At 41.2% G+C, this 19,260-nt stretch overlaps 1 protein-coding gene across 2 annotated transcripts in view; it reads right to left on the minus strand.

The window, feature by feature from the left end:
• Positions 1 to 4,222: 4,222 nt before the first annotated feature.
• The window catches only part of GUCY2C (guanylate cyclase 2C), a 47,536-nt gene continuing 32,498 nt past the window's right edge, over positions 4,223 to 19,260 (minus strand). Inside the window, exons 19-28 of one of the 2 annotated variants that reach the window (XM_049792377.1) lie at positions 17,716 to 17,853; positions 13,996 to 14,084; positions 13,171 to 13,262; positions 11,408 to 11,566; positions 9,827 to 10,019; positions 9,262 to 9,436; positions 8,232 to 8,330; positions 7,373 to 7,467; positions 6,658 to 6,734; positions 4,223 to 4,810 (exon numbers count right to left, since the gene is read on the minus strand). In XM_049792377.1, the coding sequence (XP_049648334.1) occupies positions 4,636 to 4,810; positions 6,658 to 6,734; positions 7,373 to 7,467; positions 8,232 to 8,330; positions 9,262 to 9,436; positions 9,827 to 10,019; positions 11,408 to 11,566; positions 13,171 to 13,262; positions 13,996 to 14,084; positions 17,716 to 17,853 (1,292 nt within the window). In that variant the 3' untranslated portion in view covers positions 4,223 to 4,635. Of the gene's footprint in view, positions 4,811 to 6,657; positions 6,735 to 7,372; positions 7,468 to 8,231; positions 8,331 to 9,102; positions 9,205 to 9,261; positions 9,437 to 9,826; positions 10,020 to 11,407; positions 11,567 to 13,170; positions 13,263 to 13,995; positions 14,085 to 17,715; positions 17,854 to 19,260 lie in introns of those variants that run through there. The other variant, XM_049792378.1, reaches the window with a different exon arrangement.

Genomic DNA, 19,260 nt, shown 5'->3' on the forward strand with positions numbered 1-19,260 from the left:
TTAAGAAGTTCCCTCGCTCAGGGCAGGTCTCAGCACTGCACCCGCCTCCTTCGGCGCCCGCCCCGGCGCCCCGTGCTGGGGGTGGCCCTGCCGGTGCGAGGGCTGCCCCCCGCGCCGGCCGCCCTCTCCCCGCCGGGTCCGGGACGTGCCCCGGGGAGGCCGGCAGCGGCGGCCGCTTTCTGGACCGCGCTTCCCGCCCGAAGTGTCGCGGCAGAGGCCCCGAGGCGGCTGTTGGGCCCGGGGCGGCCGGCCGCCCCGCCGGCCCGGCTTGCCCACTGCCCTCTGTGCCCGGCCGCCTTGCAGCCCGTCGTGTTGATGGTGATGGCAGAAGGCGCCCGGGAAGGCATTAAGTCAAGCTGGGCGGCAAGGCCAGGGCCCAGGCGCTTGTGTGGAGCCGCCGAGGCCTGGCCGGGATGTGGAGTTCGCTCCGGGCTGAGGTCGGGCCTCCCCACCACGCTGGCTGGCCTCGCGTGGCGCGAGGCGGCGAGGAGGGAGCCGCAGGCTGGTGCCTGCTGGGCCACTGGGCTTGGCAAGGGGGATGAACCAAAAGGGCTGAAGGTTTGTCAGGAAAGGGCCCTGTAAAGCGACAAGAGTGAGGTGGTGTCTTGTCAAACTACGCGTTTTGCATCTGAGGAAGAGCAGCTTTCGGCCCTGTTCGGAAGAATCACTGCTGCACGTGTCTCAGCAGAAGAGCTGAGGGATGGTCCTTCTCTTAGTGTTTACAGATAGAAACAGGCCCTGCCCCAGTGATTCGCATCATTTTGAGATGCTGCCTTTTTTCCTCCCCCAGTGTTGGATACTCTACCACTGTCCCAAAACAGCCATTGTTAGGACTTTGTGGTTTTTTAATTGTTTAAGATAGTTCAAATTTGATACCGGTGACTGTAATAGCCTCATATAACAAGGTCACATGCCAGCCAGCTCAGGCCAAACAGCAAGACTTGGCCTCAAGCCCAGGGTGAGAGCACTGTAACGCGACTGCCGGTGGCAGAAGTCCTTCCATACCCATCGCTGTTTTGTTCTGGGCTACTTCTCAGCAAAAGATAAGGATAAAACACAGTGCTGTCAGGGGTTTTTTTGCCTCCCCTGTGAAAAATAACTTAAGTGTTTAATCATGAATGGATGCTGTGTTTGCTTTGGAGGAATATTTTCCAAAGGTTTTTCCAAATGAGAAATTCACCTCTGCCACATGCTGCTCTCAGTTTGACTGTGTTGGTGAAGTAAAATACAAAATTATATTTTCCATAGAATTCCCTGTATAGGATTACCAGAGGGAAAAAAACCAAAACAATAGTGTTTAAAATAAGATTCTCTGTGTACAAGTGATGGGCATGGCCAGGAATTGGAGGCATGTGCAAACTAGGATAGAGAGCACAACAGGAGGAAAGTGCGGATGCATGACAAAAATGAGATGGAGACGGGGGGGGGGGGGGGGGGGGGGGGCCTGAAGATGACCAAAGCTACAAAGCTCTTGCTTGTGTATTTGGAAAGATTCACTTCCACATGCTCCCAGCTCAGGGATTCACAGAATTTTTTGTGCTGTGAGTTAAATTCAAATGGATGGTGATGGTGCAGCTAAAATCCTTTCCACTTGGAGAACAAAATTATATCTCATACTAGGTTTTTAATATAACATTTCTGTTATATATATAAATAACTGCTTAAAAAAAACAGGAGAGGTGAATTAAAGGACCTTCAGTGACATATTTCTGGTGGTAGAGGGCTCTTTGATCTAACATTCAATAACAAGATGCAACGGTAAGACATTGAATCTGACAGATTCAATCCAGAAACCAGGAGCAAATTTTTAAAAAGGGTAGTCAAAACTGATTTTATTGTCACATAGGGGTGACAGGTATGGCCAGGGACACAACCACCACCACAACCACACTACCAGAAGTTGCATCGTTTGACTCATTGCTAAGGTAACTGTCTTCAAAGAATTATATTAAATTTATGATCTGAAGCATGCAGGAAAGAGAAGGGCTACTGAAAACTAAACACTGTTTAACTTAATTGTCTCAATCAATGTCAGCAGACATTTCTCTAACATAATTTATATCTCAGAGGTGTCGAGGATGAAACCCACAAAACTCCTCTTTAAAAACAGACTTAATTCACTTCAAAGATCAGAGCAGCTCTGCTTAAGATAGTAGTAGTGGGCTTCTTCAGGCTTGAGGAGTCCAGCGCTTGTCAGCGCATTACATCTACACTTCCTGAGCGTATCAGATACAGCAACCAGAGAGTCCAGTGGTGCCAAGAAGCACAGTGGTCACACCAAGAATGCAGACATAAAGACGAAGCTTGTTGAGGTTCAACAAGGCCAAGTGATGGGTCCTGCACTTCAGTCACAACCACCTCATCCAGCACTACAGGCTTGGGGAAGAGCGGCTGGAAAGCTGCCCGGCAGAGAAAGACCTGGGGCTGCTGATTGACAGCCAGCTGAATATGAGCCAGCCGTGTGCCCACGTGGCCAAGAAGGCCAACGGCATCCTGGCCTGTATCAGAAATAGTGTGGCGGCAGGAGCAGGGAGGTGGTTGTTCCCCTGTACTTGGCACTGGTGAGGCCACACCTCGAGTCCTGTGTTCAGTTTTGGGCCCCCCAATACAGGAAAGACATTGAGTTGCTGGAACAAGTCCAGAGAAGGGCAACGAAGCTGGTGAGGGGCCTGGAGCATAAGTCTTATAAGGAGCGGCTGAGGGAGTTGGGGCGGTTTAGTCTGGAGAAAGGGAGGCTGAGGGAAGACCTTGTTGCTCTCTACAACTACCTGAAAGGGGGTTGTAGTGAGGTGGGTGCTGGTCTCTTCTGTCAGGTGGCTGGAGATAGGACAAGAGGAAATGGCCTCAAGTTGCAGCAGGGGAGGTTTAGATTGGATATTAGGAAAAATTTCTTTACTGTAGGGGTTGTCAGGCACTGGAACAGGCTGCCCAGGGTAGTAGTGGACTCACCATCCCTGGAGGTGTTCAAAAAGCACATAGACAAGGCACTTTAGGACATGGTTTAGTGGTTTTAGTGGACATGGTGGTAGTTGGGTTGACGGTTGGACTCGATGATCTTGAAGGTCTTTTCCAACCTAAACAATTCTATGATTCTATGATTGGCACCACAAGGTAGGAAATAGCTGACTTTATATTTTTTTACTGTACTGGTAGTCTTTTCAATACATACCAGTTTTAGAATACCAGACATTTTTTTCTATCCTTATCCCAATGAACACTTCCATTAGGACACAGACTGAAGAAGTAATGGTATAGTATTAGTGCCAGTCTAAGTTTAAGACAATCTGAAGGCTGTGGCTGTTGGTTACATGCTCTCTGCTCCTTCTGTCTATATCATGTTCCTGGGTGTAGGTATTTGCATTCATTAGGCAAGAGTATAAGCCCTACAGCACCTCCTGATTTAATTTTTCCAGGAATCTTTGCACTTCAGATCTGTCTATTTACACCTAGGTTGTTCTTTGTGTGTGTGTGTGTGTTCTTACAAAGCCAGTTTAGGTTGACAAAGAAAAAACACAGGCAACTGGCCTCCTCTTTTTAAAAAATTTTCAGTTGTTTACTTGAACAAAAACGCTGTTCAAATCCATAAAAGAATGATTTTGCACCAAGTTTTAGGGTTTGAATACTGACCGATATTTGACAATGGTAGAAGAAGTAGCTCTGCTTTGAAAGCCACCAAGGCCCAACAGGCCTTTGCAAAAGTTTCACTCACTAGTTGTTATTTCTTTGTGTGAATGCTGATTTTCTTTTACATGCATCCCTTGTGCTTTGGTTGCTTTTTAAAGCTGTTTATTAATATAAATGCCATGGTGGCAGTTAATGAGCGAGTCATCTCAGTAAAACCTGAGTTCTGCCTCTTTGTGAAACTTCATCCAAAAGTTGAATTGAAAGTTTCTGAGGTTTAAGAAATTCAGATAAGTTTGTTTCCTTCATTTCTGTTGCACTTCTGGTTTGGGGGCAGAAGAAGAAGTGGAGAAAAGATATGAAAGTGTCTGGTTTTGCAAGATTTCCAGTTTCATTTTGCAGGCCCAAGAGATTCAGAGATTCAGATAAGCTTTAGAAACCATACACCTTCTGGAGTAATCTCCCACGGTAAATAACAGAAGTGTTGTCTCTTGAAGAAAGTCAACTTGATTAAACAAAACACGTGAGACACAGGGGAAGACAACAAAAGCAGCAAAATGGCAACATATCCAGGATTTACATATGATAGGTTTATGTTATTTTCAAATATATTACAGCAAATCTTTCTTCAGATAAAAAATTACAAATTAAATACAACATTTCAAAATCATGACAAATTAAGGCTTTGCTGTGAATATTTTCAGAAGTGGATTATTGAACAGGCTATCACATTTAAAAACTAACCAAAACCAAAAAAACCGCTATCTTCCAGACTCAAGTGCAGATATTTTCATTTAGCTCAAATCAGGCTGCATGTGTCCTACTGAAGTCACCCGATAATTTCAACGTTACAGTGAAGAGAGGTTTGATTTACTGATAGCAGGTCAGATGGTAGAAAGGATGCTTGAAAAGGTATTTTCTTTCTCCTCTAGCTGAGAGTATAAGCCTCCAGCCTTCATATTAAGTACTCCAGAGAGTTGTTGCAGCTTTTTGAGCCATGCTAGACATCCAGTTTTAAAGATATGTGGCAGAATTTTCTGTGCTGACCAGTTGCAGGTATTCCAGGGTACCTGATCGGTAGCTAGCTACCCGTGAAAGCTCCCGCATCTTGGATCCTTCATTTTCCCTTTTCTGAAGAATATTGGTTATCATCTCTGCTAAGTCAGCTTGTAACCGCTGCTGGTTCTCTCTAAAAGCAACAGGATGGAAAAAAAATTCAGTGATTCACATGTTTTTAGTGATCCCCAGATCCCCAGTGTTTTTTAAACATTTCTATTCTACTTTCACCTTAATGATATTCACACACTATTTATAAAAACTGTGGGCAAGACCAAATTCAGGTTCTGGATTTGGGAATATAATTCAGGATTTCTGTGTGATTTTTCCAGATAGTACGGATCAGTGTCTCTGGACAGGAGGTCTGTAGCTGTGTCATTACCGACTTTGAAAAAAATCATGATCATTTGCATGAAAATGAAGGCATGAATTAGATTCACTCGCAATCAAAATAGATTCTAGCTCTCAACACCATTCCTGGCACCAGCACTTCCACTATTCAACTTCAGGTGGCCCTCAGTAACAGAGTTGCCAGCTTTTCATAAATTTCTGCAGTGTATCTGGCTTTTGCTGGAGTACCCCACATATGACAATTTTATCAGTCATAGCCTATATGAGGAAGCAAAACCAAAAACATCACTAACCACATCAAGCTCAAAAGGTACTTTCAATAGTTGAATTCCAGAATAAATGCCAATTTGATAATTCTGATAGTCTCGACAGATCATATTAATTAAAAAAAAAGGAGTTCTGAGTTTACAAAAGAGATGTACCATAGAATTAGCCCTGGCAGTATTTCCTGCTTAGCCCAGAGACAAACACTTGGACTTCCCATTAAAAATATGAAAGTTCATAAGATTCTGTAGTAGATTAAAAGTTTGATTCTGTTTCTGTTTTGCAAATGTCCTGAGAAAACCTTTATCTTTCTCTTAACCTCCTCTTTCCTCTTAGGTAATAGGAATAAACGGGCAGAAAATTTTATTTGTGCAATGGACACATTGTGTAAGATTCAAAACTTTTGCAGTAGGAGTAAGCTGTAACATTTACTTATGCCTTTCACCATAAGGGATCCCAATGTATCCAGCAAACTACAATTTGCAATAGAATTGCTTCAAGTTGTACTGAAACAGTCATTTCAAAGCAGATATCAGCAAATTCCCTCTTAGTAAAGAGTGACTGTACACAGGAGTTTAGAGCAGAAAGTGAGGAACTTCCACATTTAGTGAGTTTGCAGGAAATTATGCAGTATTTGTATGCGAAATACGCATGAAATAAATGCAGCCAGTTATCCTGACTTCAGTTTTGCATAGCTTCTCAAAAACAACACTTCCGCTATTACTATGTTTTATTCAATACTAATGCAAAATGATAGCTCAGTTCCAGGACATCAACCTCATATTTTTTTCCTGATAACTTATCTCTTATGTGTTAGAAAGTAAGATTTTGTTCAATTTTTAAAGACTTTATGCCTGTGCAATACTACAGTAACTTTGTCTGCCTCTTCTAGCCAAATACTGCTTGAAATCCTGCAAGTTTCATTCCTCCTACAAGTTCCCCCGCAGGAGCTCACAGGCATAACATGGTATTACAGAGAGCTGCATATTCAGTTGCAGTTATCTTCTCCCTGTACTGTCACACACAGGTGCCATTAGGACTAAAGTTTTGGGAATATTAATGTTTTTCATTTCTCCATCCATCTCTTGCACTTACCACACCAGCAACTTGTCCTGTAAGTCTTACTTCCCTTCCAAGGAAATGAACCTGTTAAGCACTTATATATACAAATAACCTTCAGCACACACAGTAGTCCTATGTCATAAATATTTACACGTTTATATGCACATACACTATTAAGCCTCTGACTACTGAAGGCAAGCTGAGTTGTATAACAAACCCACAAGTGCCAGGGAGAAACAGTGAAGGCTAAAGCACAAGCACTGGGAATTTCTCTTCCCTTTTCACATATAAAGACCATCTTACACAGAAGGAGGTGTTGGGAGATTGTATTTCTTGTCCTCAGTACCCGTCAGCCAGTAGGTAATCTCTGTTCCTCTGCCCTAAATACGTATGACAAAGAAGAGAAAGCACAATTTCAGGATTAGAATGCAATTTCCTGTAGTTAATTTACTTAAATAATATTCTATTGCACATTGCCATGTTTGCCTTTTCTTGTTTTCAGTAACTGATGCTTACAGCAAAGGATTAAAAATCAGATTGAGAAGAATAGTAACGGGGGAGATGCAGCTGCATGCCCGCTCCCTTGTTCCATGACCTGAGACACATGCCATAGGAGAAGTGATTTGTGCTGCCTGCCACCAGCTCCCAAGTACGGACATCTGCCAAGTGTCACAGACTGAAATAAATGGATTGGTAGATAGACAGATATCGGAGCATGAGCAAATTAACAATAGATTCAGCTTCCCTTCCATCAGGCTCATTCACTCCACAATTTTCTGTTACAAATGGTATTTTTCATTTATTCTCCACATCTTTATGTTGCTTTAATTTATGACTTGGGGAGCTCTTCATTGCCTGCATTGTTTTTATAGAAGAGTCTTCAACCACTAGAGACTGTGATACCAATTGATCTGTATGTTCCCCAGCTGTTAATCAAGTTGCGGGGTACTCTCAGCTATACAATACTTTTATACTATCCCTCTTCTCTGTGTTCATACATGTGCACGGTAAAGGTTACCTTCAAGTACGTTTCTCCTCTCACTTCATACTGGAACTGGCAGTCTGTTCTTTTCAGGATATTAATAGTGGAACCACTTACATGAATCCTTAAAGCTTAAAAAAAAAGAGAGACAATGAAAGCTCAGCCTGGAAATGTACCACATAATCCTATTAAGTATATGTGAAAACTGGTGCTATAGCAGAAGGCCTTCCAATTATTATCATCTTGAATTCTGAGAGTCAAATTAAATGAGAACCAGTTACACTGCTATACAAAAAAATCTGACTCCACTACATAGCATTGTATCTAGGGAGGAATAGCTGGTACAGCCATTGATCTGAAATACAGGTGACCATGGTATCTGTAGTATTTAGATGCCAAAAGGGAAAAGAATAATTGGGAGTGACCTATATAGAGAATAGACATGTGAAGACACTGGGCAGAAGGAAGACAAACTGGCTCTAGTCAGAGTTCTGTAATGGTGAAGTTGGTTGAAGGCATAATTGCTTCAACTTAAAATATACTTAAAATTTACACAACAAAGCTGTAATACAATTCTAGGTTGAACTAAAATCTGCAATTCATAGAGTAAAATTAAATTCCAGACCCATAAGTGTCATATCCTCTAGAGGAACTCAGCCAGCAATCCAGCCTAGGTACTCCCTGTTACCAGCACTGAAGCATGGAGAAGAAACAATTCTTTGTTGGCCAGCAGAACAGTGAAATAATTGGTAATCAAAACAAATAGGGCTCCTTCATCTTTAAAACTTCTGCAAGCTGATAATAAATTGTTCTCAGCTGAAAACAGATACTTCGGTCACAAACTAACCAATAGCCTTTGGTCCTGTTACGCTGACAGCTAAAATTAAATCCTTACGCAAGCCAGTGGATTCCATCCGTGAAGCTGTGTTCACCGTATCTCCAAACAAACAGTAACGAGGCATTTTTATTCCAACCACACCAGCCGCACATGGACCTAGAAATGGGATGCAGAGAATGAAAAAAGGTGGATTAAGAGACTATTCGTTTGGAAGGTGTCTCACTGTTGCAGAGCAGTGCAGTTGCCTGCTAGAACTCTGCGTTCCTCACCAATGGCAATACTCTGTACCTCACTTCCCAAAATATCTAGTGGTCTCCCCTTCCACTCCAAGCCAAGCCTAGCTCTGTTAGTCTTGCATAATCCAATAAGAGCATAAAAGGGACACGGTACAGTTTTTTGTATTGCAAAGTACAGTTACTAACTGTCTGGTTTGGAAGCAAGAGAAAAAGAGAATAAGCTTCATTATAGAGGGGTGCATAGCGGTGCCTCAAGTGGTTCCCAGTGCCTCAGTCACTATCACTGATATGTTCCTCCCCTGGCAGCTGGTGTTCAGGTGGTTGTTGAAACAAGTGGAATAAAAAGATAAAATTTCCCAAAGTACTTGGGATTATTGAGCTATCTGCAGTTCCCCTTTGATAAAAAGTATTTTTATGGATAAATTCAAACATTAATTCCCACATAGGCTTGACAGAACTTTTGCCTCTAAAAGCAAAATATACAGGCCTGCACTTCTTGGCTAGACAAGTATAGCTGGCCATGGCTGATCTCCACTTTGGTCAGGAAGGAGCAATCTGTGAAGGCTTATTTGATACAACTGGCTTAATCATACCAGGAACAATGGCAGGTGCTCCTCCTAGCTACTGACTTAAGCTATGAATGAATGAGTATGGGCTATTTCACTACGGGGGAGCAAACCAGTGGCTTATTTACTTCTGTTGCTCTTCCTCCAGGTACATTGTTTTCAACCTGATTCTTCATGAGGAGAGCAGTTGCATGTGATGTACTACCAGATCTTCTATGGATGTCTATTCTGTTCAAAAACAAGGCAAAAACATTGTCATTGTTGTCATCTAGCACTACTGTGTACCAGAGTGAATTCCAATGCGAATCCAAACAGGCAGACCCGGCAGATGTCTCAGTTCAAAAGATCCCATGAAGCTGAGGATGTCCAGAGCCATCATGGAGATGTCTACTGCATGCCGGTTGCCATTCCTGTTTGGTAAACCGCTCACCACCATGTAAGCATCACCAATGGTCTCCACCTGTAGAAACAAAAGCAGAACTCACTACCTGCAGACATAGCAAATTACATATTTGGTTAAAAGCAGAAAGGTTTTTATCTGATCCTCTTTTTTATGATCAAACATTTCTTCCCTGGACAGCAGGATTGATTAGTTTAAGGTTGCTGACACCTTTTTGGTATATGAGTGTTCATAACTGTACCCAGCATTCCAGTTAATGAATCTGTGACCACCTAGTATAGAAAATTTGCTACAAGCAGGCACACTGAAAGCATGTTGAAATGAGGTCATCTTGACCTGTTTTTGTCTCTTTTGTCTTTGCTTAGAAGGCAGATTCCCAAGTCTACCACATCATCCAATTTGATTTGTGTCCCCTGGTTGTTCACTGAGCAAAAGTGTGGAGATAATCACCTTGTAAACATCATGATGGTCAAGAATGTGGTCAAAGTTCTTGTAGATATCATTCAGCATATCTACCACCTCCATAGGGGTGCTGTATTTGCAGAGTGTGGTGAAGCCAACAATGTCACTGAAGTAGATAGTGACTTCTTCAAATAGCTCTGGCTCTACCAGGCCAGTCTCCTTCAAAGATTTTACTACTGGCCTGTGGAAATAGAGAAGGCAGGAAGACAGATGAGTGGTGTTTAATATTAAAGGGTTTTTTTCATGCAACCCAAGCACATCATTGCTTTCTGTGTAGGAAACATAAAATGGTTTGCAGAAAACTGCCACTGTAATCGCATTTTAGATGCTCATAATGCCTTTCAGCCAGGGACCTCAAAGCACTTACTAATGTTAATTAACGCGCTACAGCCTTACAAAATCCAAGTATGTTAATAGCCATGAGGAAACTGAGGCACAGACAACTGAGCTTTTTGGCTAAGATCAGAAATAGGGATATTGACTCAAATTTAAAACTGAAATTCTGAAACTTCTGATATGTAGACCTACATTCTAGCCACACAATAAGTAAGAACAGACATATTTTTTCTGTTTCTCCAGCACAGAAGTAATTTCATCCTGATAATTACATCACCTCATCCTGATTTCAGATGAGATATCATAGTCTGATAATTTTATGGAACAAAAATTCAATACCATGACAGTCAATATCTATTCAGAGGGACCTTAATATTCTTGCATTTTTAAGTCCAGGAAAATATCTGTTCCTAGAGAAGATATTAGAAGAGAGTAACTGACAGAGACCCAGAAAATTATAGGTATTGCACAATGTTGTGTTCTGTCTACAAGGAGACAATAATAGAGTGGTAGGAACAACAAAGAGTGGAAGGAAACATGGATTCCTTGTTGCACAGTCTACACAGCTAGATCATTTCAAATTTTCCTCAAAAACTGGATTGAACAGACACTTTTTTTTTAGATGAGTCATAAAAGCAATACCCTGACTACTTAAATACCCTTGAAACTAGTGATGACTTACCAGGGTAGTTTTGCTATTCCAAATGATTGCAATACCAAAATTACTGGCATTACCGATATTATAATATCAATAATACTTGTCCTATACCATACTCTGAAGCATCCATCTGGCCCAGTCTGACCCAGTATGGCTGCCCCAGCCCACTTCAGCCCCTCTGTTGCATTGCTACCAGCCTGAAGTTGGACTGCACTCCTGCTCTCCAGCTGGAGACACTCCTACCTAGCGAGATGCTGGAGCAGAACAGAGCTCTGTGATGTGGGATCACTGTAGATCTATGTGTTCCCCAGAAGGCAGTGAAAAAGAGGTTTGTGATGGAAAATGGGATCCTGTGCTTGAAGAGAGGTGGAGGAAGATAACGGGTCCCAGTACCATCTTGGCATGAAACTCCACCATAGGGTGGAGACCTCAAGGACAGCTGCTTCTTTCCTCCCCAGCAGGATCAGATCAGAGGGCAAGGAAATGGAAGATTAATATTAATCCCAACCCCACTCACCAAGAATCACATGATATATGTAAATAAAATGCCAGTGAAAATCCTCCTGGCCAGTTACCTTGGAAGTAACATGAAATTAAGCCTGTCTGCTCTGTCTCGCTCTGCTTTGTATAGCTCTGTCCTTTCCTCCACCAGGTGCTCCAGGTTCCGGGAATACAGCTGTAGACGACGGATCAGGGTATCCATGTAGCTTTCATTGGTCTGGCCATGGTAGTTACTGGAAGTAACAGAAATACACAGGAGCCAGCAAGAAAGGCTGATGGAAGCACATCATTGAGAGAGGCAAAAAAGACGCAAAAAAGGAGCAACGGAAAACTTCTCCAGTGTTTGACTTCCATGTAGTTAGAATTCAAAGCGCCTCAGGTGCATCATTCTTTTTCTTGCTTGGATGGCTTAGGTATATGAATTGAAAGTCTGTGATCCATGCTTGTCACTTAGAGCTGGTAAATCTTAAAGCACCCTTAAATCACCTAGCCCTGCTAATATTGTCAACTCCAGGTTACCTTGGGTAATCCATGAACATTCATTTGTAAAAAGTAATTGACAAGCTCGAATGCTGAGAGGAAGCTAAAGATTAGTAGGTAGAAAATTGCATATAATGTTCAGATGGGCACTTCAGCTGGAAGAATTAAGATAATTTGGGGCTGCCTGTGTAGAAGACAGAACAATTCAATGGAACAATTAGCAGCCCATAGGCTAGTTTTGCTCACAAGATCCTGCAGACTCCAGCCTACTACTTCCTGGAAGCAGAATTATGGTAACATGAACCACTCATAACCCTTGTTTGTCTGGGCAGCCTGCACTTGCCAAAGCACCCTGAAAGTAAATGGGGCTAGGCTGACTTGAAGAGTCAGATTAGTATTGTACAACCACTCATACTTTAAACAAATCTTTATGTCAGGGATGCTCCATCTTAGACCCCCCATAATGAGAACACCATGTTGCATGTGGCAAGAGGCAACCTCTTTGCTTTTGTAGGATGGAGGCTTAGGAGCTGAACCAGGATGTCTTTCTATTCAGCTGCAGTAAGATTATTCAACTGATACATTCAGTTATGCATAATGCAGTTGTTCTTCTGCCCATATAACATGTAAAATGATGTGAGTACTGTTGGGGCTTGTTGATGAGGAGAGCTTTAAAAACTGGGGAGCAATTTCCCAAGAGAAATTATAAAAAGCTCACTGTTTGGACATCAAAATAATTAATTCAGACTAAACTCTGTAGGAACAATGCAGCATTGGCCAGGTGAAGCGCCTGTATAACCCCACAGGGTTCATCCAGCTATGGCCCTTTTTATCCCACAAGTTTATACCAGCAAAACCCTGTAATTAATACTTCTGGTGAGTTACAACCCCACACTTCTAGTCAGCTTAATTTGGGACCATCCAAACTCATTTATGGCCACAACCCAGTTCATCCAAACTTTCTAATCATCCTCCAAACATTTATGTGCATTCATTTCCCGAAACTTGGATGACATGAGTCACTACCCAACTCTTGACTAGAGACAGGGGGTGAATTACTTGAATGGTTTAAATCTCTAATTATCCAGCTTGCTACTTTCACAATGTACCAATTTGAGGTATGGTGATCATCTTACCCTCACTCAGCTATTACATGCATAGATGCTCATGTACACACATGTACATACACATACACACGGGCTTGCCTACTTTTCTGCCAAAGAATAAGAGAGGTTCTAAGTGAAGACAGCCAGTTTTTCCACTGACTAAATCATAATCAGCTTACACACTAAAATGAGCTTTCTAACCTTTAGGAGGAGTTTGGAGCATCTTAAAAAACAGAGCCTCTGCTGCTCACCTGAATATTTTAGCAAGAGTACTCTCAATTTTCTTAAAGTCAGGCCTTTTCTCTGGATCTTCCTCCCAGCAGCTCTTCACTAGTGTATACACCTTCAAACAAAAAGTTAAGGAAAGTCCACCTGAGTAATGGATATAGAAGAATAATGGTGCTAAACAGCACTAGTTTCTTAGGGCATTTCTGGTTACTCTTGACTGGCAACATATTAAAATGTGTGACTAACTGTTTTGAACCTATGGTTAGGACACTCATTGTAGGTATCTTAAACTTAACTCTGTGGTGACTAGTGACATGATCTTAACTTGAACTTGCAATACATAAATGAAAGGCAAATAAATGGATCCAGCCTTGCAGTTAGTGCCAGATACAGTTATTCACATGGAGGTAAATGCTGTGGTAATTATTTTTCCAGTATCGTGAGTTTGGGTTTTTTCTGAAACTGGTGATTCAGCCAAAAAGAATGGGATTCATTGCTGAATATGTGGATGTCTGCAATACATTTTCACCTAAGCAAGAAGCCTTAGGGACTATGTAATCAGTGGAGAGAGCTATATGTGAGGTATGATTCATCCCATCTTAAAGATAACTAAAATAGGTCAGAAGAGTTGGACCATATAAGCATTCATTTCTTTCCAGTGAAATAATGTTCATGCATTGTATTCCATTTCACTGCTAACAACTATAGAATACTGTTTTTTTTCCCATGAGGTTAGGGCATTTGGCATAAAATGTGCATAGCTTTCATCCTCCCATGATCATGGGCTCTAGTTTGGCCAGGACTTCCACCCTTCACCGAGAAAATGGCTTAGTTAATTATTAGCTTACTTCCATCTGTCTTTCTCCCACTGTTTCCAAGGTCAGGTCTGGTCGGAAAGGCTTCACTCCCTTGCCGCTCTCTACTCTGTAAAGTTTCTCTAACACAGGAAAAAGATGCAAAGTTTTAAACAAAAAAAACATAAGAAGGACATTCCTTGAGGATAGTGTCCTAAGATGTTACGAGTTACTGTACAAATAGAAGCCTTGAAGACAGTTCCCTCATTTTGATGTGAATTTCAACTTTGGAGCTTTTCTAAATATATGGCACAAGATCAAAACTGGCTGGCTTGGAGGCCCCTGAAAGCAAAATGAATGGGAATGTACATGAGTTTATTGGTCATGGTAGACATGGTTATGGCATCTTCCCAAATGAACATTAGGCATTATTAATGTGCCTCTCAGCATGAAGTATAGTAAAATACAATTTGGAAAGCCCATTGCAACTTGATCAAAAGTGTGGAGACATACAACTCTCATCAGAGCGGTTCAAATCATCCTGCAGTTGCTCAGGTTCCTTAAAACTAGGCTATTAATGTATATGGTTTAAAAACATTGCATTTGTTAGCTTATTTATATTCTTATTCATGAAATCTGTTCTATGAATGTTTTTTGGATTCTGAACACATCAGAATGCAGGCTGCATTTGCACAACTTGATTTAAGGAAAGTAAGTGAGAGCTAAAGCAAAAATCTCTCTCTTTGTCCTTCTCCTCCAGACGTCAAGAGTTCCAGAGGCAGGGAGTTAAAAAAGAAAAGCAATTTTTTACCTCTGGGGGGAAGAAAGGGATCCATGAACAAGCATGAAACACATTTATTAATAATGTCTGATTATCTTTGGGAGACAGTTTTACTGGAGGAAGCATACAATGAGCTGAGGAAGGTTTGTAATCATGATGGTAGATGCAAGTCTTGAGCAGCTAGGGCTGCCTAAGCATGCCCACTGTTCATGATTGCCCTAAGAAGATACAGTAGCTTCCAGCTTTGTGGTACAGAAATGACAGACTAGAGAAGGAGCAAGAGACTTGAGTCTCCCAAATGCTATGGAGTGGAGACACTGCTAAGAAGTCTTCAGGGGGCTGAGGGACAGAAGAATCTGTGTAAGTGTCATGCATGCAAGAGGAATGTGTTGGATTTCCACGCTGTGCACACACCTTAGAGCAGAAGTAACAGCAACTATTAGCAACACTTCAGTTAGCCAGTGGCAGAAAGTAGTGGAACAAGGAGGCAGCTTGAATTGAGCGTTAGTACGTGACAGGATTTCACAGTCTTGAGCAGTGAATAAGGTGTTTCTATAGAAGAGTGGAGCAACCAGCTGGCCTAACAGCTGTCTCATAGAGAAGTCAGTGAAGAGGACTCTGACCTAGTTATTTCTCTACATTAGAAATCCAGTTCTGAAAGCCCATCATCTTTGTGGGACTTCTTTTCTCTCATTAGTAGCACCATTATTGTATGTTAAGTTGATTGATGCATATTCGCAGGTTGAGAAAATTGGCTCACTGAATACCTGGAAGTTGAGTTTAGTTTTCCTAAGTTGGTGGATGGAGGATGGGTACAGGGTTTTTTAAACAGCTCTCTTAAAATCTGAACATAGTCCTTGCTGCTGCCAATGAAGTCCTGGAGAAGTGGTTATATCAGTTGTCCTGAAATATCAATATCATGTCTTCTAACTTGCAGAGATTAACTTCTGATAGCCTAGCCATTGAAAGACTTTCTGCAGGAGACTTAAAAACCAAATGAGTCTAACACGCAACAGGGATATTTCTTTGCCCATTACCATTGACTCTAATTTGGGATTCTTTTCCCTCTTTTTATCTTAGATATTTGTAAATTAACGGACACCCCAAGTTTGAGCTACTCTCTTCCAAAGTTAGATGATGCCACAAACAAAATTCAAAGTTGTTTGAATAAGTATGGTCCGCCCTCTTGCTTCTTCTTCTTGGATAATGAATGAATCCAGACATTTAAATGAGGAGCCACTTCAGCAATGTATAACAACACTCATTCCTTTCTGTTACATGAAAATTGATGAACTGCTGAAACTAGGCTGAACACATTTACTCAAACTGCATAGTCAAAAACCAAGAACACCAAAAGCCATTAGATCAAGAACATATATATCTTAGACATCCAGTAATGCTTTTAAGGAAAAAGCTTTGGGGAGAAAACAATGTCTTCACTGAATGAAAAACTTAAAATTTCAACTGAAGTTTACAAAGCAGGTATATTTTTAAGTTACACTGAACCCAGATGTACCAAACAGGCTTCAGGCCCCGTGAGTTTATTGCTGTCTTACTAAACATGCTGATCTGTGTGACTATCTCCAGCAACAGCACCTGGCGGTGCTAAAAATTTCAGCTGGATGGATTAACCTAATTCTATTTGAAAGGAACGGTCCTTTTAAAATGACAAAATGCAGTGTTAAGAAACAGGCCAAAGTTAAAAAAAGGAACCAGGTTGTGACTATGACAGCCAGGGTCAAACACAGAGCAGTGAGGATGCCACCACATCTCAGAAGAGCCCAGAAACACTGTGTCTAAGGCCAATTAAATAACCAGTAACATAACACAGAAAAAACTGTAACTACTCAACCAACAGTTAAATCCATAGTTTGATATGGATTTGCTTTGCAAGTCAAAATGAGCAAGGAAGAGCATTGCTCTTTCCTTTCTCCATCTATTTTGGTAATATTTGTAAAATCCTTGCATTAATTAGGATTATGCTTGCCTCTTCCCAAGGAAAAGGAACAGAAACTTATTTTCTCTACCTTATCTTAAGCATGGAGTCCTGAAGGGTTTGCTCGAAGGGGAACAGGCATTTCTAATCTCTTTTAGGTCCACATTTATATTAAAGAGTTGGTGATGTGAAATACTGTCTTTCCCCAAATATGAACATAGATTTGAGATAATGTAGGATGATGAACATGCCCCAGAAGTTATTCTCGAATGTATCTCAGGAAAAGAGCTAGTAGGCTGTCCAGCTGCTGCGCTAGATGTTTTAACAAATGTGAGGTGGATCTATCAGAATGACTCAGAGGTAAAGGCAATGTCTAAACTTGTTGTTGGTAACTGTCACTAGGAAAATCCCAGACCTACACATGCTTTTATGTCAGTTCTAATATATAGTAATGCCTGGGATTGACTGGGCTGTTAGCCACTCAGAAACAATATCACAAAATGCACAAAATAGGGTTTAATGGATGCACTACAGGAGGAGATGCCTTTTCTGACAGAAGTTAAATGACTAAAGTTAATTTTGAAAGGCTTGAATAACGTCTGAATTGCCAGTTTTTAAATGCCAACTGTTCTTGTGTCGTGCTGCTGAGTTTTTGTTGTTCTGTGTTGACATTGCTGATTTATGAAGCCTAATGAGTGAATTATTATATGTTGTGCACCATTCATAATAGAAAAACCTTCGTGGCCTTTAAATGTTACAGTAAATATGAACAGCATTGTATGACATTAACTTCTGTAATGCTGTGGCCAAGGTGAGGAGGGAGAAGAAAGGGCAAGAAAACTCAATGCAAACTTTATTTACAGAAAGAATAAGGACACTTGCCCCCACAGTGAGATCCTTCAAAGAGGCTCTTCATTCATCACACAGCAGAAGAAGCAGCAGTTCAAGAAGCTATCAGAGACAGTGCCTTTCACAAAATGTGGAGAATGGACCGGTTACAGCTACACCATCCCAAAAGGCCAGAAGGCTGCAATGGAGGACAAATTTGTGGATTTACCTTTGTTGTCCCGGCAGTGTCCAGTGTAGAAGGTCTCCCTGCGTAGGATGATTTCTTGGGCAATGATCCCGTAGCTGTACACGTCACCCTTCTGAGATACATCAGCATGACGGAGATGCTCAGGAGCTGTCCACAGGTCTGAAGATCCATATGACAATGAGGGACGAGGTAAAGGGGGAAGGGAAAGAAATAATTGAAAAAGGGTGATCCTTCTCAGAGCATCCATTGTCTATAGTGATATTTCCTTTTACTATTTCCATATCAAACCCAGAGCCCATTGGTACTGTTTATTTCCTGCTTTAGCATTTTTCTTGAAAAGCTGACATCCATACAGGTTAGATAAACCTCTGATGTGGTAGTTTTCAGTTGTCTGGGATTTGCTGACCTGAGGTGCTCACACCTCCAGAAAAGTTATGGTTATTGGCGATGAACTTGCTTTTCTTAGCTAGCTTTCATCGGCTTCTTAGAAATAGGCTATGCATCTGTATAAGACCAAGGGATGCCAGTGCTATAAAAAAAAAATCTAGCCATAAATTTTTGAGCTAGATGAATGGAGATTGTTATAGAAGATGCCAGATGAGAAGACTCTACTATTTCCCAGCGGCCTTGATGTCATGAATCTATTGAAATAACTCTCAAGTGCCTTTGAGCCTGACATAATATTACCTGCTCATAACCACTTTCTTTCTACAGAAATTATTCATCTGTATTTCTAGTGCAACACGCACCATTGTACCTCAAAACCAGAACACTGCCATGGTATGACAGTTTGTTATGACATGCTGGTGATGTGTCATAACAGTGACCTGCACACAGTGACCTTGAAGACAGTGTTATGATACCAGGCTGCAACATCCAGCCACAATGAACCTGTAGATCTCTTGTGAAACAGTAAGTTTTCTTCAGGGAAGGAAATCTAGTAACCAGAAATTTTGAGGCTGCTTGTGAGCAATGAAAGAAGATAAATACATTACAATGTAATAATAATATAAATTTAAATATGAGATTTTTAAAAGGAAGAATGAATAGAGCATTTACATTCAGTGCACTTTTCTTACTCTTTTTTTATGTTCTCATTGCTAGTCTTGAACATGTTTGTGTCTGAATGTAAAAATTCTCTCTCAACCCAGTTGCAAACACAGTTTCTTCCCAGATCATATACTGCAGTTATGGCACAGTGCTGTGCTTATTATACCCCAAGCTCTACTATACAGTTTCAGATGACATAATTTCAGATGGGCTCATCTTTTCATTCAAGATCAAGTAAGAAGGAAAAGATGAGTAGAAAGGAGTGCTCTATTTCACAGAAATGTCCTATGAATATGAGATGAACAGAAAATGTAAAGAAAAGCTGTTAAAATTATTCCAATCTGATTGAACACAAATTGCTAGATTCCTACCTAAGGAATGAAAAACATTAAGGTTATCATTGCATATCATACAGATTTTTTTAAGGATGATCAGAGTCACAAGTGTTAATGTTTAAATTAAATCACAGAGCACTGTGTTAACACGTGCATCTGATCAGTGACAAGATCATGTGGT

This window comes from Accipiter gentilis, chromosome 34 (assembly GCF_929443795.1).
Source record: "Accipiter gentilis chromosome 34, bAccGen1.1, whole genome shotgun sequence".
Taxonomy (NCBI): Eukaryota; Metazoa; Chordata; class Aves; order Accipitriformes; family Accipitridae; genus Astur; species Astur gentilis.